This window comes from Rhopilema esculentum, chromosome 15 (genome assembly GCF_057945365.1).
Source record: "Rhopilema esculentum isolate cy_ngs chromosome 15, ASM5794536v1, whole genome shotgun sequence".
In the NCBI taxonomy this organism is placed as follows: domain Eukaryota; kingdom Metazoa; phylum Cnidaria; class Scyphozoa; order Rhizostomeae; family Rhizostomatidae; genus Rhopilema; species Rhopilema esculentum.
Window position 1 is genome coordinate 10,764,129 of NC_142829.1, and position 21,487 is coordinate 10,785,615.

The following is a 21,487-nucleotide window of genomic DNA, read 5'->3' on the forward strand; positions in this document are numbered from 1 at the left end:
CTCTTTCGATGTCACTAATTATTGAAAAAAAGGCTGATATAATGTCATCTGCAATTACATAGAGAACAACAGAGCACATTTAGCATATCATTATTCATCATTATCCTTATGAAAATATTACAAACTACACAGAGTTCCGATAATCTACACATACCGCTAAACCCCTCTAGCAAAAAAGCTCTCTTGTTACATCCGTTTCGTTGACTCTATTAATAGATAGTGCGTGAAAATAACCGACCCGAGCGAGTTCGAGCGATTAATTGTCTTTAAATCCTGTTGTCTTTACATTGACTCTATTATTTTGTCAATTTTAAGCATGCAAGTATGTCTAAAGACAAAAAAGAGGCAAATTTTGTATGTCGCTCTAGTGTCCTCAAAATCCTGCCATACTAATAAACATATTGCACTTGTTATTTTATTAAATAATTGCATCTGGTTTTTTACAAATGTGAGCTTGCTGAGGAAGCAAGGTATTCTACAATTGCAGACAGGGACGGATTTAGCGGGGGGGGAGGGGTGTAGAGGGTGCGACACCCCACAATATTTCTGTGTCCTTCGGTAAATTTTAATTCAGTCGGTAAAAATCATTCGTTGGTACTCAGTAGTAACAAGGTAACGCCAAGATTTTACTTTATTTTTCTTATCAGAATTTATCTTCTTATCAGCAGCGTAGCGGTGGGGAGGAATATTCAGAAACGATTTTAAGCTAATCTCAAGGGTGTCCTCACAAAACTTTTCTTATCAGGAGACCCTCGTGTATATTTCTAAAGGATCTTCAACAATTTCCCTTCGTTTTGGGGTTTGTATAGAAACGTCCTTCACGTTCTTGAGACAGTCCCGAAAAAATTACAACTAAAATGTTAAGCAGTTCAATCCTTGAAAAAATTGGATTCTGAAGTGCTTGTCGTGGATTTTGCTCCAAGGAGAACGAACTTGGTTTAAAACATTTGAATACTGTTTATTATTTTTAGATATTTGATTACCACTTTGGAAAATTACTTTTTACGCGTAGTGCTTCCTCGCCTTACACAATTCAAGATAGTGAAGGATATAGACAATTGTAGAATATTGTCAGCCACAAAACGCTACATATGACTTTGTATAAAGGGAAATTGCCACGTAAAAATTGACGTTTTCATTATTTATCAGTGACCTGAAGGATGTGGCACCAAGATTAGTGTCTAACACCCCCCCCCCAACCCATGTTGCTTAGATCCGCCCCTGAATGCAGACAATTACGTCATATGAACTAGAAAAAGAACCTAGTTTGACTTTGAAAAAAGAACCGCATGTTGAATTTAATGTCAAGGACCTTATCAATTGATGCCATTCAATTTATGTCTTTTGATAAAATCAAGTTTTCATTTGAAAAACGTTCTAAAAAAGCCAAATTAAGCCGAATTCCAGCTCTAAGCCAAATCATTTTTTCAAAGTCAAACATGTTCTGAAAAAGAAAAGCCAAGTTGGCAACCCTGGTTGCGCGTTGCTATGCTATTGAGTCGATGTTGTTGTTGCTTTTCTGGATTTGGCTTCACTGACAGAAATTAGGCCAGGACTTTTTGACTGTGGCATAACATGGTTAAGTTGCACGTGAAGCGTGGGGATGAAAGCCTCTTTCTATATGAAACAACGGTCAAGACAAAACTGCAAGATGTAATAACTGATCTAGCAAGAATACAGAACCAGCGGCTTAAAATAGAACGACTTTTTTATGGTGAGCCATTACTAATTTCATTTCGCTTGCTCGCGACCTATGCTCAATCAACAGGGAAATGCGAAGGCTGCATCTTTTAAAAAATATACAGTTTTATCAATTGTAAATTAAAATCAAATGCGAAATTTCATATATTTCAAATTTCATAAATTTCATAAAATTTGATAAAAATTTGCAGTAAAACTATCCACTCTATTTGCAATGAAAGCCAAAAATAATTGTTGGATAGATAAATACCAAATGTGTATGACCTTGTCTTACAGTCGATGATAGAACAAGCCGCCAATTCAGCAATACTGCAGTCAGCCAAATATATGATTGTTTCAAAGAACATTTTAAATTTGTCAAAGTTTTCCTAGTGTTGCAGGAAAAAATTGTTAAAAAGGAAATCTCGATTCACAGCACCATAAAACCAAAGTGAGCAGGGCAGGGCCTGATACCAAGAGTTGATTCCTCTTTTCAAAACAGAAGTGAAACTAGTTTGCATTTTATTGAAAAAGTTTTGTTTATTAAACTTTGTCAATTTACAAACCAATCTTAACTATATGCAGGAAAACTTTGACCAATACAAATCTTTGATTTGATTTGATTTGATTTGATTTAATTCAAATTCTACTACATTTCGAAAAGCTAGTTAGTTACATAAATTATAAACAAATCAAATAAAAAATGCAACAACAACAATAACATTATTTAAAATACAATATTTAAAAGACAAAATGAAGCAGAATTCTTAAGGAGGAGCCTTCAAAGTAGGTTAACTAACAAGATGAAGGCCCCCCTTTTGTTTCAGCGATCTATATGTTCATCTATAATAAAGTCTCGTTGAATTAAATTAAATTACTTTATGGACTAAACAAGAAATTTTGCAAAGCTCACTGACTTTAAAATAGTTTCTAGAAGATAATTTTTCGAATGTTTTTTGAATAAGAATTTAGAAGACGTGGTTCTTATTTCTACAGGTAGATTGTTCCATAATTTTGCCCCCATATATCGAGTTGCTTTCAAGCTGTACTGTAAAGTTTTTGCCATAGTGAGGAAGAGATCACCACGTGTTGATTGCTTGTTTTGACCAAGGGCGTACTGGAGGGCTAATGCCACATGAAGCTATTATGTTTCCTAAAACATTTGGTTTGGAATGTTCCCACATAATTGAGAGCAAATTGGGTCATTGGTATATCAGCACAAGTCATTCTATCTTCCATAAAGATAAACATCTGACATAAAGAGATTTCTGAAGAAGAAGCACATGACAAGACACAATAATGAATAGCAAAAAAATATCAATTAATTACAAATAAATTTAGAGAATGAACAATCATGAAAATTTACCCTCTGATTAAATTTTAGCTAATCATCATTAAAAATTAGCATAGTTCTTGATATATCCAAAATTATTTTTGCAACTAGATTGATGATACTTTAAATTCTTTCTGAGCCAAGGTTTGATTGAATACAAAAATGGCAAAAGTCATGTGAAGACATGGGCGTAAACTTAGGGGGGGCTCTGGGGCTTCAGCCCCTCCTGACGAAAACTGAGGGGGGGGGGGGCTGAGCCCCCCCTGGAAAATAAGGAAGTGCTTTACCAATTTTTAGATTAGTTTGTTATATTATTGGTTTCATGCATAAGATTTGTTGCATTACAGCAAAATAAAGTATGAAATTATTGTGAACATAAGGTTGACACCTTCATATCAAGAAACGCCGCAAGAAAGAGTACATTCTGGGTGCCTAAATAGAACTGATGATCTCAACCTAAAGAAACTGATAATGATTTAAAAATAAACTTTCAATCATTTCATTTGTGTGTTTCTTCTTCCTTGATAATGAAAATGCATGGAAAAATCACCTTTAAGCCCTTAGCTAATCCACTTTCTATCCTGTGACATCAGCAGCTGCCATTAGGAATTGTCATTAATTTTTTGAGCCCCCCCCCCCTGAAAAAAATGCAAGTCTACGCCTATGTGTGAAGATATTGCTATAACGAACTTGACATGCTTTTGTAAGATGGGCAGGTAAACTTCATAAGTTGTTCTATAGTTGGTGATTTCACGCAATCAAAAAGAAATAATGTTTATATTTTTCAATATATTTATGGCATAGTTTTTGTATTTCTAAAAAAAATAAGGTATTAAAGCAATATATATCACCCCCCTATTCTCTTTATCAGAAAATGGGGGGGGGGTAGGGCTGTGGTTTCTCAATTAAATTCTTCACAGCTAGGGCAGGTCATGTCACCATGAAACTTACAAATGGCAGCCTCTGATTGGCTGGATCATGGAACTGGAAAGGTCTGCATCAAGAGCCAAAGTAGATTTCACAAGCTATGTTTCAAGGTTCTGAAAAAAGGGTACGTTGGCAAACGTCCCATAAACTGGTGTAGATTTTAAGAAATGGTATTTTTGACCAGATTTATGAAATAATTTCCTGAAAGCAGGATGTTTGGTTTGAAAGGGGGAAACCAGGAGAGGAGCTCTCTGGTTGGGAGACTCCTACCAAAATTGGGAGAGTTGAAACCTTTGTATTAATACAATTAATCAGATAGTATGTCATAAGCTCGCTCAATAAAAGGTTTAAAAGGGAAGATAGATGTCTAATTTCTTAGCTGTCAAAGCAGAAAACCTAAGTACACTATAAATATCACTCTGTGAGTGCCCTATTCAATAGAGGCATTGGCTATCATGGTTCTCCGCACAGCTTTGTCTCTAGTAGCTAGCAATGTTTCAACATGCATTGGAAAATATCTTCAGCAGGTTTGTCTCATTCAAAGTTTCAGGTTAATTAATCACATGATAAATTATAAGATTAATCAACAAGGTATTTTTGCATTTTGATATTTTTTAAACTTACGAATAATAACGTGAGATAATGAAAGTATTAAAATTTGTTCCATAGCAAGTCAAATTCTTATTTAGGGGCTTCTCAATCAGTTGATCCACAGCCAGTACTCTGTTATTGCTGTATTCAAGTAAATGAATGCATTTGTTTTTTAGGGGGGGGGGGGGGTGAGGGTAAGGGCTGCCACCCCTGCTTCCAAGGGCCATGGCGAGTAGTTGTTTATACACATTATACTTATCATACCTGTCTTTTTCTACTGGCCATACGGCTTTCTTCACTCCTTTTTCAAGTAATTACTTCAATGTTTCCCCTTGGCTCAATTTCATTTATACTGCTTTGCACTGATATGCTTTTACTTGCTTTCTCAGCTTTCTTTCTCTTCTTCGTTTTCTCATGTTATTTATTGAGATATCGTAAATCAAGATATCTTTTTCTCGACTCCATTGTGAAGAATAAATTCATCAAATTCTGCAAATATTAAACGGCAGCAAAAAATAATGAGACCTGCAGAGGTGAAGGAGAGAAAAGGGGAAAAAAGATGGGTTTCATCAATTTCAAACCTGCTCCTTCTCATAATACAGTTAAACCAATCTGAAGCCTACAATCCTGGCCAAAAGGTTAGTGAACTTGAGAAAGAACCCAATATAATGACAATTTTACCCCAATAACTGCAATCGAAACGGCATTGATCAACATTGACTGTGGGGGATGGGGAGCGTATTTGTTCAAAAAGACGAAAATTTGCCGGCCAGTTCGGAAGGATTTCTAAGCAGAAGGAAAACCTATCATAGAGGTTTGTTATGTATCGGAAAGAGCTACTAGGCGTCTAGAAATGGTCGCCCCATGCTAAAAAACTAAGAAGTCAGTCTTTTAGAGTATTATGTGTTTAATCTTCATAAAAATTGAAAAATTGCAAAAAGCTGCACTTGACGTAGTTAATCGAAAGAGACGCGACACTTCTACCTAAACTGTTCAGATTCAAAGTTCTCTTTGCACGTGGAGGGTACATAATTATGATGGGAAATATAGATATTGCGGTCCTTCTTAGTCAATTAACTATAAGTGATGGGTTGGTATGGGTTTGATAGCCTACACAGTACGTTTTGCTTCAGACTTTGCTATATTGGTACGTACATTCAATTTGCCTTTAATATTTCTATACGAAGAATAAGTTGATGTTGTAAAGTCTAGGTCGGCGCATAGAGAAAATCCATTTGTGAGATTATGTATATGATTTTCGTAACAAAAACGTGCTTACTACACACGCAGCCACAATAACTCTTTGGGTCAAGTGCCGAAGCGATTTATCACGAAAGACGTGTCAACGCAGTGGTAAACGGGAGAAAGATTGGGCACCACCCTATTTCCAGGACTCGATCGCTCCAACAGTTGATAACGTCTGAAAGCTTAGGAGAGAGAGAGAAATTCGCAGATGCTACCTGATTACTTACAGTAGGGCAAATGCAGCCAAATTCCCAGCATGAGAGTCAGTCTACCAAAAATACAATACCTCCGTCGAGAGAGAAAAGGAAATAATGGCTATGAGACGGAGAACATTTGTGTTTACTCATCAATACCAGCAGATGTACAGAAAAGCATTCAAAATTGTCCTCGCTGCTTTTCAGAACTGATTTTGAGTGGCATCAATGTCTAAAATTGTTTATTTGAAAATATTCAAGTCATCACGAGTAACCAACGAGTTACCAACGAGTTACCCTAACGAGTTACTATTTCTAATAGCAGGGCCGGCGAAAGCAGGGGGGCGGAGGGGGCATGCTCCCCTCACTTTTCTGCAGAGCTAAAGAAAAATTTAAGGCAAAAGTGGAAATAAAAGTAGTATATGATTCTCTAAGTGACTTTGCCTTGTATTCTCTTAAATGTGTCCTTAGCTTTATCATATCTATGTCTATCTATGTCTTTATCATAGAAGACATACATAAAATTGAAAATGGGAATTAGATCGAAGAAATCGGCCATTGTCTAAGTTTTATAAAGAGTAACAGCTTGGCTTATCAAATAGATCGAGAAACCTAGTCCAGAATAACTTGGTGCCAGCACAAATTGACGGAGTTTCGTTTTTTCCATTGCCTGAACTTGGCACACAAGATCTATTTGTTAACGAAAACTTTCTCAGAAACATTACGAAAAGAGAGAAATCAGCTGTTGAAGGAAAAGAAGCAGCTGGAAAGAACATTTTTGAGGATATGAGGAATAAAGTATGGGCAGATTTGTTCTTAAAAAGTAGCATCAAGAAAACTTCAGAGTTCGATCGTTTGGATAATCCATTCCTACTAAGAAAGAGAAAATATCGACGCAATTATAAATTCTATTTAAACTCAATTTGACAAGCCCAGTTTGAAGGTTCTTCAAGTTCTTGTTAATGCAATTAATTTCCGAAAAAGTTAAGATCAGATGTTACAAAGTTATATCTTAACTGTATAAAATTGCTTAACTTTTTATTTTTAGTTGATAGTTCTTCTGTTGATATTTCAATGTTAATGTTTTTTGTTAATCCGTGTTTCATTTATTTTTCCCCCATCTTATTTGTGAAGGTTTCATTACGAGCTATATGATAGTGGTTATTTTAAAACTTTGCAAAACTTTTCTATTCCAAGTCAACATCACAATAGACGCGACTATGCGACACCTTCAGTCAAGCTTCATTTTAGACACAGTTTCTGGCCATCCCCAGGACACCATAATTCTAAAATCTTTCTTGCCGCCAACCAGGGTGGCAACCTTTCCTAAGCCCTTTCAAGACTTTGATATTTTGGCCCCTCCACTTTCCAATACGTTTCGCCGGCCCTGTAATAGTGGTTTTACATGGGAATGCCACGAGTTGCCGTGACTTTTTTTAATAAACATGTATATATAATATTTCATAAAGAAGATGGTATCTCGTTGGTATCTCGTATACATCCGTACTGAGCTCTGCAAATGTAGAATGTAACCCGTGCGGTAACTCGTTGGTGACTCGTGGTAACTCGTGATCATTTTCCCAGTACGACACGAAAGGCTCCTTTGAAAGTATCTACCATTCTTTCAACTATCATATGCCAAATATTTCCCTCTTTCACCCAAGACTTGGATGTACTCACCCAAAAATTTATTCAATGCCAATTTATAAAACTTCTCTCACAATAAATTATTCACAATTTATAACGCTATTTTGAAACTTTGTTGACCAAACTTTGTTAAAAACCCATGATACTCACAAATTATCAAAACATGTGCATGCCATACATAACAAGTGTGGATTGCTGTAATTAAAATGAACATTACTTCAGATTTTGCGAAAAGAATTCCCAAGCAAAAGAAGCAATTAATAACTAAAAATTGAGATCCTTGTGGAAATTAAAATTATTTCAGTTTTCTGGCGTCTTTAAAAGAAGTCCGTTTCAATCCGTTTCAAATGAAAGAAGTTAATACTTTGCAATTTATGGTAAAATCTAACCACAATGGAAATTTGAGACAATTTTGGAAATGATTAGAATTATCATCGTCTTTCGACGGACCTGTTTTGTGTTGCTTCCGTTGCCAGTTCTGGTCACATGTCCGCGTGCTGAAACGCTGTCACGCGCATCCTACTGCTTCTGTTTTTTATTTAAGCAGCTGAGTAACAAGGACCTGTCTTAGGAGCAATCGTACTTATTATATTTTGTTAATGATGTACTGTTTGGCAATGGCACAAATCTATTTTCCTTTTGGAAGTGTTCTGAAATTTTCCTAGACAAATTGTGAGTTTCAAGGCCTCTCCAACTTCGATAAAGCACTCCCTTGCAATGAATACATGCTCAATCATGAGTCTGCAATGCCACTAAACTTTTATGTGACATTAAAACACAGATAAGATAGCACTGCTTATCACTGAAAATAGTTATTGCATTCAAGGTGCATTTGAAATTTCAATTTTTCTCATACCTTATTTAAAGAATGAAGTATGGTTTTGTCACATATCTATGCACTGAGCACACGACAGACGTTAAATAGAACCTATGCTTTTTAAAAATGTGGTTTCGTAGTGAAAGTCGAAGTAGAACATTGCTACCTTTATTTGACACAGCATAAAGAGTGTAAATTCTTGCACCTGTTTTCTAACAAGCATTGCAGCCAAAAATGGCACAAATCAAGGTAACCCATTTGTTGTGAATAGATTAAAGGCACAAAACTTAGTGTTTTTTTGTGTTTTGAGACAAGAAGGGATCAAAAGGTTTTTGTTTACCGTTTGTTTGTTTCGCGGTGAATTGCATTTGGCTTTTCTTTCTTTGGTAGTGTAAACTAGAAATATAAAATAAAAAGTTGTTACGTCAAAAGAATTTTAACACGGAAAAGTAATTTGTTTTTCAAGATCACTTGCTGTTACCATGCCAATTGCTCATCCGCTACCAACAAGCAGTTGCATCATTTAGTGGTGATAACACAAATGTTTTTCAGATTTTAAAACATTTTGTATCCGTTTTGGTTTGGCAAGCTTTAAAAGTGAAACTAGAAATTTGAAATCTTGTTAAGACTCTAATCGAGAGTTCTACATTTGCGACTTTAAGGGCGGTCGTTATCATTAACATGGACGTTTCCTGTTCTACATAATATGAAAAGCATCATAAAAAAGTTTCAATATGACTAGAGCTTCGCTGTTAAGATTGTTCATAATTGTTCATTTTTTGCTCAGCTGCTTGACCATATGCATGACTTCGTACTTTCCTCCAATTTTTATTTTCATTTCTGTCTTGAATTTGATACTCACATCCTTACTGATAGATTTCCAATGACAACCAGCATGACCGTTGCACCTGGCCTATGCTAATGATGGTGATATGCCCACTTTTGTATTGAAGTGTTTTGCAATCAACCGCTAGAAATTAGCGTTGACGAAGACTAAACCTTCTTTCAAAGACTCATGTTTGAAGCTACAAAAGCTGTACAATAGTAATCGGTGAAGACATCTATAAAAGTTCAGGTTTTGTTATTTTGAATGTTACTCACTAAGAATAAAAAAATTCGCTCAAATATGTGCCAAAATGGCAGAAAACAGCAAACAAGTTGCCAAAAGATGCAGGATTTTCCGGGATGTATTGTGTATTTGTAAGGATTGAGTATCTAGAGAAAAAGGTTTTCTCCTTTTCGAAATTGAAACAAAACACTCTAACTTGACATAAAGGCTTGCCCGGAACATACTCTGTAAATTGGACGGCAGTGTGACGAAAGCTAGGCGTAAGCGTTTCCAGTTGGTGGCTAGATGAATATTCCAAATTTTCCAGCTATGTTCATGCCATTGTTTCTTCTAAACAGGTTGGGCCATTTTTCAGATTCATTAACATATCGGTTAAATGTTTTTAGCTCATTTATAAGCGCAGATTATTGGTTGATCTGCTGCGGCCCTTTAATGGATAACTTTTATAATGTGCTGGCAAAATAGAATTTTAGAAAAACCGGACTTTTTCACTGTTTAATAACTGTTTTCATCCATTGTTAGTTTCATAGATCTGTGTATGATGTTGCTCCGATTTGGTTGCAGGACAATAAAACGAAAACAAATCCTGAAAAATGTCATACCCTAATAGTAAAGAAGGATATGACCAATGCTGGTGAACTAGAGATGAATGTCAAGGAAATGTTTGATGTCCTTGCATTCTCTCATTTTTGGTGCATTTTCTAATGCTCGTTGTCTTTCACGTTTTTGGCATGTTCCAATAATCGTTGCATTTCCTGATGGTTGTTATATGTTCGCATCCTTGTTGCGTTTTCAAAAGCTCTTGTCATATTTTCAAAGCTCTTGTCATATTTTCAAAGCTCTTGTCATATTTTCAAAGCTCTTGCCATATTTTCCAACGCTCTTTGCCTGTTCCAATGCTCATCTCGCCAATGCACAATGCAAACCAGTACTCTTTCCATGTTCCATTACTTATTGCATTTTCTGATGCACTTTTCCTTTTCCCATCCTCGTTGTATTTTTCCAAGCTCTTTCCGTATTTCAGAACTCGTTGCGTTGGCTAGTGCTTGTTGCGTTTGGCATTGTCCAATGCTCGTTGCTTAGTGCACTTTCCATTGACAATGGTTTTGTGTCTTCTTGTTTTTTGCTTTGAATGACACACATAGATCATAAGCTTCAATTTTGAATAATTTATTGCTGGGATTCGTATGGAACTGCTTTTGTGCTATTGTGGCTTCTCTGCAAAACCCTTTGCTAGGTCAGTCACTTTGTTGATGCCGAAAATTGGCAAATTTTTACTTTGGTAATGTTTTGCGCAACATTTTGTGCAACATTTTGTGCAAGAGCCCCACTTGTTATCTTAATAGCGCTACACCACTGCCTAAACCCATTTTTTATTAAAAAAATTAAGTTTTCGCGGCAGAGTATCCAAGGGAACAGTATTTCTGATGTTACTGTGTTCAAAGTGTCACATATTTCTAGTCTAAAGGTTATAGAGATGCATCTTTTATTCTAATTTATTGCATATTTATTCTTATGATTTGAGTACAGGTACCTTGCATATTATAAATTATGCGAATAGGCTGGGAAGAAACTATTTTTGCACTATGACCTTGATGTGAAATATCTTCAAGGTTTTGACTTGCCTTGTTGTGATCATAGTTGTGATAGAGTAGCAACAACAGTACCTGTTTGTTTTGATTTTGTTTACCAGTTTTAAATTCGTTTGGTCATACCAGTGCACAACGATTAATGTAAAAGCAAGTGCTGCTGGAATCAAAACATTCGATCAGCTATTCTCGTTGTGTACATTGTTCTGTTTTGATTGTGTTAGATTGTGTCAGAAAAGTCAGATGGTGTCAGATTAAAGTAAGACATCTTACTGCTTTTCATTATTCATTTGCTTGATTGTGATCTCCTTGTATCCACTTGGTCTCTGAAGACGTTGTCAGCAATGAATTTGCAGCTTAGCCATTCTTTTCAATGTTTAAAACCTCCCACCAAAGATAGCTGTGTTAGAATGCAATAGAAAAGCGCTCAGACTAAAAGGTTGATTCCAGCTTTTCAGCAATATTTAGCGCATATGCTCATTTGCTCTTAACAGTCATGGCAACCCATTGAGCAACTGAATTGATTTGGCCCTCCCAAATCTTTAAAAATGGCAATCAAATAATTTAGAACGATAATCAGTCATCAATAAATAATTTTCATGACCCAAAGTATCCTTCACTCTTTTGTGCTTGAATTGGTTTGTTTTTCACGCTTAACTATCGACAGTCCTAAACAACAATAACGACCAGATCTTTCCACATCCTCCATTCGACGGAAATTGCAAGATAGCTTTGTGATTAAATCGCCAGCATTTCCTATGTAAATGACAACTCCATAAAGAATCAATTTGTTGGTTCTTTTTTGCTTATTTTCTTAGTTTTGCTATCGTGTTTACACAGTGACTCGTGTGTTTACACTCCTGTTTTTAATAGCAAGTGAAGGGATTTTTCCATCACTAATCGTATCGAAAGGCCAACGATGTAAGGGGGCGCTGTGCTACAACAATCTTACTTTTGAAAATTGGTCTCATTTTATGCCATCTTTTAACGATAAAATTTTACAATCTTTATGCCTTCTTGTTTCTTTAGTTTTCGTTGGTATCGAGAGCAGAACGTTAATCATGATAAGAAATGTCTCATGGACATGTCTGTTAACGCTGTTATGCAGATACAGAACTTTATTTTGTCCTACAAGACTTTCTCGACATGGGCGAAAGATAGAAATCATTTGTTTCATTATTTAGAAGCTGATAAATGTTAACCTTTATAGAGAACTTGCAGAATAATAAGCCTTTCCTATCCGTCCAGTGAATAATTGCTACTTTGCGACACTCGGCGATGACAAACATTATCAGATTCTCTCGCGCGACCAGAGCGAATCAAGTGAAAACCGGCTTTTAACATGATTATCGATCCTAATAACGGACAACTCCTTATTCCGGACAACTCCTAATTCCGGACAACACCTAATACTGGAGAACTCCTAATACCGGACAACTTCTAATAATGGACACCTTCTAAAAACGGACAACTCCAAATACCGGATACCTCCTAATAATGGATACCTTCTAAAAACGGACACCTTCTAATAGTGGACACCTTCTAAAAACGGGTGCCTTCTAAAAATGGAAACCTCTAATAGCAAACACTTCCAAACGAGGGACAAACCATTTTGTTTCAAAAACTTCATTTCGTTTTCAGTCAAGGAGATACATACAATCAAAACCCTTAAGGCTATTAAATTGAATTCTGCCTTCAATTTTAGATTTGGAAACTTTAGCAAAGCATGGAATTTGCTTTCCACCAAACATGCAAGGTTTGACGGAAGAGCAAATAAATGATTTAAAACTTAGCGATGAATGGCAAGAAAAATGTCTGCCAAGTGGAGGAAGTGTGGACTGCAAAGATCCTGTTGGACGACGAACAGGGAAAGCACCAAACGAAAAAATGGCTGACATTATAAACAAAACGAGGCATGATGCGAAATCCCAAGTTTCGAAGGTGAGGGGTCTTGCATCTGTAAACTTACTGCCATGCAAAGGGGTGTAATATACTGATCTAAATGAGTAATTCGATTGGCAGAATATAAAAAAGTCATCCTGGTCATAGTCAGTTAAACAAACTTCATAAAAGTGGAAGTGGGCAGCTCAAAGGTCATGATAATTGCAAACTGAAAAACTGGGATATCTAATGTGATTGAAAAGTACGAAGTAGAACATGTAGCGTGCTGCATTCGCTGCCTGAAAAGAACAAATCTCAATAAAGATTTCACAATCTAGATTTCTACCAATTTTATCCATTCATATTTGCGCATTATATGGCTGTTGGATTTCCTAAAGAATGAAGGATAATAGCTGGGGCTAGCTCGCCAAGGGAAGGAAACGACGTAGGTAACGACATGGGTTGCTTACTTGACCACAGTTAAGTCGAGTATTTTTGATGTGCTTTTGCTTTTTTCTAGGATTTGGTGCAAGCGAATAAATGTCTAACTTTAGCAGATACCAAAGAAGCTATAGATAAAATGAAAGGGGCGGTCATGATTGTTTACCCTATGGGTTTGCCCCCACACGATACTGTGAGACTGGAGTTTGAGAATGAAGAAGACCTTTCTGGCACACAAGTGAGTATTCCGAGGTTATGATTAGTCTAGTTTTATACGACAAAATAGACCATTTTTCTACAAATAGAGCAAAGTACATTTTCTAAATCTGGTGTCTTTGTCGTAAAATATCTATGAACTTTAGTTTCAACAAAGTTTAACGATGAAATAAACTAGAAGTTTCGATGCACAGCCATTTTGTATCTACGAACATAACCAACAAAAAACGTGCTCTATAACTAAAACGAGGCTATAACAAAAGCGCATCTTAATTACGTAACGGTTAATAGTGCTAATTCAGTACATCTTAGAACTAGGAGTGGTAGACCGTTATATGATTTATGCAGTATCATGCGTTAAGATACTATTGTAAGTAGGATTTTCAGAAGGACCTAAAACTAATTGACTGGGCTTCTATTTTAGAACCAGTGAATGACAACACGATTCAAATAGCCTCTACATTTCAGGAAATTTTTGAGCATCTGCTAGATTCTCATGCCCCTCTAAAGAAAAGGAAGGTAAAAAACGAGTACTTTCCATGGATTACCTTAGATATTAAAATGAGCATAGAATAGCGCAGTAAAATGTAGAAACTAGCTTTGAAGAACCCAAACCTATGGCCTAAAAACAAGATTCTTTTTAATGAGGTAACAAGCAACATACGACTTGCAGTCGAAAAATTTTACTAGGACCATGTCTCTACAATAAAGAATAACTCGATAAAATGTGGAAAACTATCGATAAAATATTACACAGAACCTCGGGTACCACAACAATTGCTGAAATAAAAGGCAGAGATGGAGATCGTTAAGTGCCAAAATCAGATTATAAAAAGTGTAACGAACACTTTGTCAGCGTAGGCCCAAATCTTGCTAGTAAACTAAAGGCTAAGCCAGATGACGATCCGATCAAATATTTGCACGCCGTTAATACCGGCTAGAAATTTTCATTTAAGATATTGAGCAAAGATGCAATGCTTTCTTCGCTAAATATGTTGAAAAAAGGAAAGGCACCCGGTCTAGATGGAGTTCCAATATATCTTGTAAAAGATGCTGCAAAGTTAATTGCCAAGCCATTGATGATTATATTCAATGCTTCTTTTTCTTGATCTGAAGAAAGCGTTTGACACAGTAGACCATGAAATAATTATAAGAAATATGTAAGTATATGGAATAGAGGGTACTGGGCAGACAGATCATACCTGCGTAAAAAACTGTCAACAATACTGCTCGTTAAACGGTAACAGGTCGGGCCCCCGGACAGTTACATGTGGAGTGTCACAGAGATCCTGTCTAGGCCCATTGCTCTTCATTTTGTACCTTAATGACTTCGAAACTAATGACACAGATGAAACAGAAGTTTTATTCTCGTAGAATGAGCTTGGAAACGTAATACAAAACTTCCAGGCTGAATTAGAAAACATTTCCGAGTGTATGAAAATAGATAAATTGAGTATAAAACCTGGGAAAACCATTCATGGTTATTGACCATCCTCGTAGGCAGAGCGAATTGTCTGAGCTTCCACCTTCTATTTGGATAGTAATTGAAAAAACAGGTTCATTAAACGAAATACCTTGGACTTGCGGTGGACTTGTGATAAGTTGTGTTGGGTGAACAGTACAAATAAGTCGAAAGGGAAAGTAGCTGGTGGCTTAGCTTTGTTTAAAGACTGGAAAATGTCTTACTGCAATCCCAGTTGCTCAATGTATATCAAGCACTAGTTGAAAGCCGCTTGGAATTAAATCCCACTATCCATTAGAGATATCGATTCCATCGTACGATTTAAAAAAGAACCAAGAATTCACCTTTGAGTTAACAGAAATGAGCTCGGCACGAATCCATGGAAGATCAGACAATTTATATTTTCAATCTCTGAGTAGCCTTAACAAATTTTAATTGTAATGTAATTTTTTCTCGTATATCATAATTTTTCTTTTTACTGAATGGATATCGTGTGTAAAAAAGAGTAAATGAAAATTTGATGAAATGAAAATCTTAGGGAGTACAAAGGCCAAAACCTACCCACCTGTAAAAGTGTTTTCGTTTGTGCAGCTTCAGTTCATGAAATAATGTGCGGAACTGGCCAAATACTTGGGCGTTGACGATAAATTACCCTAACCCAGAATCTATGTTTTCGTTTTGAAAAGCGGTTTTCGTCTAACTTTCTTCGAATATAGGTTATAAGAAGAGAAAATGCAAAACTTTAAGAAATGAATCACCAGCCAGGCCTCTTTCTTATTCGGTTTTAGCCCCTTCCCCACTCTTTCTAGACCCCCTCATCCATTTCAACATCCATTTCAAATTGTATTCGCAGCAAAAAACGCTACGAATTTTACCATTTTGATAAAGGCTCCCTAGGAGGCCTGGGTTTGTGCATCCTAGGGTGTCGCCGATTATTCGAGTTTGCTGCAGGGTGTCATTGGCGATGTCGACGCATGATAGCTATATGGAAACCAGGCTTTAGTATCAGATGTGACAGATCTGGCAACCATCTTTTCGAATGGTGATCAAGAATTTGTGTTTCATTGGTTGTTTCAAATTTGATGGGCACCGATATTCATTGCTTAAAAGTATACCAAGATTTACTAATCTTTTTTACTTTTATTAGCTCTGGATAATGTTGCCAGTTTATTCTCATGTGAACTTTGTAACGAATTATATCAAGTTTCAGGCCTTCATGTGGGTTTGTTCCTTGACAGGCTGCTGCGCAGGTGCTAGAAGAGACCACTGTGGAACTTTGGTGGGCTGGGAAGGAGCTCCTCAGGTCAAAATCCCTTGGAGACTACATTGGAAAAAACGAAAAGACTAAAATTGTTGTCAAGTTACAAAAAGTATGATAATTGAATGATAAATTGTTTATTTCGTTGATATGTTTTGGTAGTGTCCAGAGAACCCATAGAGTCTTTTTGGTGTGGTTTGAAAAATTGAAAAGCAGATCGTTGTAAGCGCTAGATTGATACTGAATTTTATTTGTAATCCCGCCGCGGGTTTATTGATTAAACCTTCTTATTTTATGCGGAATTATTAGAGAGGCGGGATTGTCAGGGAGGCGGGATTATCAGGGAGGCGGGGTTATCACGGAGGCAGAATTATCAGGGAGGCGGGGGTTAATTTTTCTACGTGCTTTTGAAAGTGGGCTTGAACTTTCAACCTGTCCCCCCGTATGTTGATGTGGAAACATTGCATGTAAATTGACGAAAGTTGGTTGGAAAGTTGACGTTGATTGGCTGCAACATTATTCACCCTTGCTGTTATAAAATAAAAACGAAAATACACTACCCTGAATGTTCCAAAATCATTCAAAGCTCGAAGCAAATTTGCAATGTATTGGTTCCTTTCTTTCATCAAACCCGCATGTGGGATTATTGGAGAGGTAGGATTATTAGAGAGGGTGGAAATACAAAAGAGAATACTGTACTTGGAATGAGAAGCTGAACAACGATAGCAAGCTGTTTAACATACATGTCATTTTATCAGACTTGAAGGTTCCCTGTTTACAAGGTTTTGTATAAAGGGCTAGAGTTAGTCATACAGAAGCACTCTCTTAATAACATTTTACTGCTTGCACTGGCTCGTCGAGGTACAAGGTACTGAGCTATTATGTGTAGTACTAAATTTAAAGGTGTACCAACCTCCCTCGAAACAAAAGGGAATTTTGGAAAAGCCTATTCCCTTTATGTAACTTAACTCTGTGTCTGTAACAAATAATAAATTTGCTAAAATGCTCACAGACAGAGGGCCTGCTAAAAAGGCAGGTCAGGAAGTTTTGCGGTCCCCTATTTCCTTAAGAGATTGCGTCCTGTTTTAACGGCCTATTGCTAATCAGTCGCCTATTGGATTTTTATAGAAGGGGCAAGGGGCCCCCGGCCGCGAGCCTGTTGTCAGTGAGGAGGAGCAGAAGAAAATGATGGCCTACTATTATCGCAAGCAGGAAGATATGAAGGTAAGCTGCCGCGGCTAACCAAAATTCCTAATATTCTATCATGAATATTCTTCTAATTTCCTGCTTCTTTCTTTTTATAATCAAGTCGACTTTTTAATAGCTCGGAAAGTAGAAACATGTCATGCTGAAGCAGGTTTCTTCGCTCTTGGTGGCCAATTTTTAGTACCCGTATGAAGCATGGTATGTAGAAATCCGTGGCTAGCAATTGGTTGATAGAGCAAACCAGCATGTTCTCGTGAGCAGCAGGCAAAAAGGGTTCGGAAAATAGAACAACCACACCATATTTGGAAAATCAGATCTTTTCATATGCTAACACTTACACCAAAACTCAAAGTGCATTTAAAGTATAGTGACAACAATTTCAAATCATCTGCCAAGCGAAATCGTTTTTTTTCATTTAGGTGCTTGGAATAGGCCTACACTAAAACAAAAGATTCCGACCAGTGTAGACAGAAAGAGTCTATTTTCTCTTTTCGACTATCCAAATAAAGGCCGACCTTCACTCCAACCTATTTCGCTCGCGTACACATTTCCGCAGTTTGTTCACGTGAAGTTTTTTTGGAAGTAGGACTAGAGGGCTCAACCAAGACGAGCGAGATTTGTTCAATCAAAGCAATCTCAAAATACGCCGTGCAGCTGCTCATAACAAATCAAGGGTATTATTTTCCCTCTCCCGTTACCTTTGATAAGCATCTGATATGAATTTTTGTTACCATTTCGTTCATTGTGTGGCATTTATAGGCAAAGACGAAAAGTACCTCAGTGTATCAGTGTTCTGCTGTTTCGATTGAATTCCGGAACTGGGGAAAGGTTCACTTTGTCAAAAGAAGAGACAGTACACTATTGAATGGTTGCATTTCCAGATTTGATGCTGCGCAGCATTGTATTCATTGCAGATTCGAAACTCGGGATGACAACAATTATATTCAGATAGCAGAAAAGGAACTAAGAAAGTCGAACTAAAGCATCAGTTTGAAGCATTAATTTGCTTTGCATACGGTCTAAAAATAACGAAATGCCACACACAAAAAAGTCTTAGGAAAACTTTAGTCACTATGCACGGAAAGTGAGAGCATTGTAAACAGCCATTGAAAGAGCAAAGATTTACATATAGGGGTCTTACAGGATAGTCACAATAAGTAATATTAGAAAACCAATCTATTTTTTGCAAAGAGAGGCTGCTAGAATTTATACTATTTCGAATATCTTAATTTTAACAATCAAATGAAAACCCTTTTTGCTTGCTTGCTATGTTACTTTTTGTATTGGTAAGGGTCATACTTAGCACCCGATGAACATCTCTACTGTTCTGCCTGTTTCGCTGCATTGATACAACTGTCCTCGAAGAGCTGCGCCGTATCCATATCAGTTCCTTTCTGATGGTATCAGGAACGGCACATCTTGTTGGGTAAATCTTACTTTGTTTGTTATTTGGTACATCTTTTTTTCTTTGTTATTTGGTACATCTTACTTTGTTTGTTATTTGGTACATCTTACTTTGTTCTTTATTTGGTACATCTTACTTCGTTTGTTATTTGGTACATCTTACTTCGTTTGTTGTTTGGTACATCTTACTTCGTTTGTTATTTGGTACATCTTACTTTGTTTGTTATTTGGTACATCTTACTTCGTTTGTTATTTGGTACATCTCACTTTGTTTCTTATTTGGTACATCTTACTTCGTTTGTTATTTGGTACATCTGTTTTTTATTATTAATTGGTATATATTTCAATTTCCCGAATTCTTTGTTCTTGTTCCTTTTCTTTTTTTTCTACTTCTTCTTCCTTTACTTCTTTCCTTTACTATTGTCTTCTTTCTACCTTTCTTATTTTTCTTCTTTTTTCATAATTCTCTTCTTCTTCCCTTTTTTCTTTTTCTTTTTCAATTCCTTCTTATCCCTTATCTTTTTTCTTCTTCTTTTCCGCATCCCATGTTCCAAAGTGAATAAACTTCATCATAAGCAACTCTAGTCAGTTTTTGTGCTCGGTACTCGCAACAAGATTTGAATCTTACAAAGTTGTATTTTTACTTTTTTTAATTGAGTATTGTATAATCAAATTCATTGGGGCACTGCGAAAGACAAATTAATTTATAGGCTATGAAAATTGAAAAGAGGTGGCTTTGAATTCCGTCCGTCCATATTGGCAATGTGACATGATTCACGAAGACGAGGTTTATGTAAGATTTTGTTCTTGTCTGTTTATAACCTGCTTATATAACAGCACCATTATTGTACAATAGCAAATTAATAGTTCTACATTTTTTTCAGAAACTGGAGCAAAATGAAGAGGACGCCTACTTGAACTCAGAATGGGCCGATGGAAATCAACTGCAAAGGCAGTTTCAAGGAGTCTCCAACATAAAGTGGCGACCTTGAGCTACATTATGTTTAGTTTATTAGAATCTTGTTGTAGTTGTTCTGGAGGAGAGATGGTTTGAAGAGATCAATGCTGTTTAACTTATCGGCGAAAATTTTCCTTATTACCTGCACTTATTTAGTTCTATTCTTTTAAATAAATACATTTTTACTTATACATCGTTTGCTAGAATGGATGTGTAGTTGAATTAGACTGTGCATGGCCCAACATTATAAGATAAATTGCGCAAAAATGGAGTCAGCTAAATACTAGCAACCTTTAAAGCTTTTTTCATTTGTTTTTGTTCTTTTTCGTGTGCATGTATTATTAGCTCTACATGTTGTAGCGAAATCGCCCAGTAGACATTATAAATCTTTCAGTTTGCGTCGCTGCAAACTCAGCCAGTATGCAGCGAAACATTAGTTTATCGTGGGCTGTTTCTTTTGTTTTGCGTGGATCTTTTGCTTTGACGTGACTTTGTCCTAATTTTATAGTATATAACATACAAAACGCATTATGATGTTAGTTAAAGGAACGTGCAAGAAGTGATGGTCAAGTACTCATCAACTGCGAAATAATTCCATGTCTGAGTACCTTGAAAGCAAGCAATTATATCCAAATTTTATATTTCTTGGGCAATTGTTAAATTATTTCTGCGTAAAGAAATTCTATAACAATTGACAAGCTAACGTATTCAGAGCTTTAAAGACAGTTAAAGTATAAAATGATGTATCACTTTATGTTTTGGATGAAGCGTGCATGGTTTCTATCTAGGCTGTCTATATTGTAGTGAAGGGAGGGGAGCTGCAGTAGTTGTGTTAGGGAAAGGAAATGAATAATATATGAACAATGCTCGTACCTTTTGGTGTCTTAAGGAATTTTGATGCAGTGCTCGTATGTTCTGTCAGGTGGCTTCCTTGCGTCAACCTTCTGACTTGAATTTTCTTTTTGTTCCATTATTGGAAACAAGTTCCAGTGAAGAACTCTGCTGTTAAAATGGGTCCCAGTATGCAGTTTGTAAACAATAAGCTATACTTATTTGAGTGAAGAAGTGGAAAGTGTCCTAAGAAACAGAGCGTGATCACGCGACAGATCTTGCGCACTGCTTCCACAAATCACAGTTCGAGCAGATGACCTCTGACAAATATGCTAATCTTACTCTTGACATTAAAAAGAGCAAAGCACCTGTCTAGCACTTCTTCAGCTCGTCATTACAGACTGGTAAGTTTCTTTAACGCTCTTTTCTCTCTGTTGTTTCTACGCTTCTTTTTAACACAAATGTGGTCTGCGAAGATACAAGCACAATGCTGATCTCAGATTTGCATTTTAATTATACAGATACCACTTGATTGTGCCATAGATTGACATTTCATACTAAAGTTTTTCTTACCAAGATACAAGTTAGACTAAAATTGAAGAGTCTCGTTGTGACAAAGTTCCATAGTGAGCCAAAAAGGCCAAAATTGACTTTTTGTTTAAATGTTATAGTATCCTGAAGTGCATAAACTCTAATTAACAAATTTTAAAGGTGCTGAACCCCTCCCGCGTTTTGTGT

General features: G+C 36.4%; 1 protein-coding gene across 1 annotated transcript; it reads left to right on the forward strand.

Moving 5' to 3' along the window:
- Positions 1-1,508: 1,508 nt before the first annotated feature.
- On the forward strand, positions 1,509-20,571 carry LOC135685538 (cilia- and flagella-associated protein 298-A). Its single transcript, XM_065201514.2, has 6 exons — positions 1,509-1,714; positions 12,798-13,033; positions 13,494-13,652; positions 16,331-16,462; positions 17,479-17,574; positions 19,845-20,571. The coding sequence occupies exons 1-6, from the start codon at positions 1,576-1,578 to the stop codon at positions 19,950-19,952; spliced, it is 870 nt and encodes a 289-aa protein (XP_065057586.1). The 5' UTR covers positions 1,509-1,575; the 3' UTR covers positions 19,953-20,571.
- Positions 20,572-21,487: the final 916 nt, after the last annotated feature.

Excerpts from the sequence above, each read along its gene's own strand:
- LOC135685538 (XM_065201514.2), top strand. The coding sequence starts at position 1,576 with ATGGTTAAGTTGCACGTGAAGCGTGGGGATGAAAGCCTCTTTCTATAT. Across the intron at positions 1,715-12,797 it reads AATAGAACGACTTTTTTATG|ATTTGGAAACTTTAGCAAAG; the intron begins GTGAGCCATTAC and ends CTTCAATTTTAG. Across the intron at positions 13,034-13,493 it reads CGAAATCCCAAGTTTCGAAG|GATTTGGTGCAAGCGAATAA; the intron begins GTGAGGGGTCTT and ends GCTTTTTTCTAG.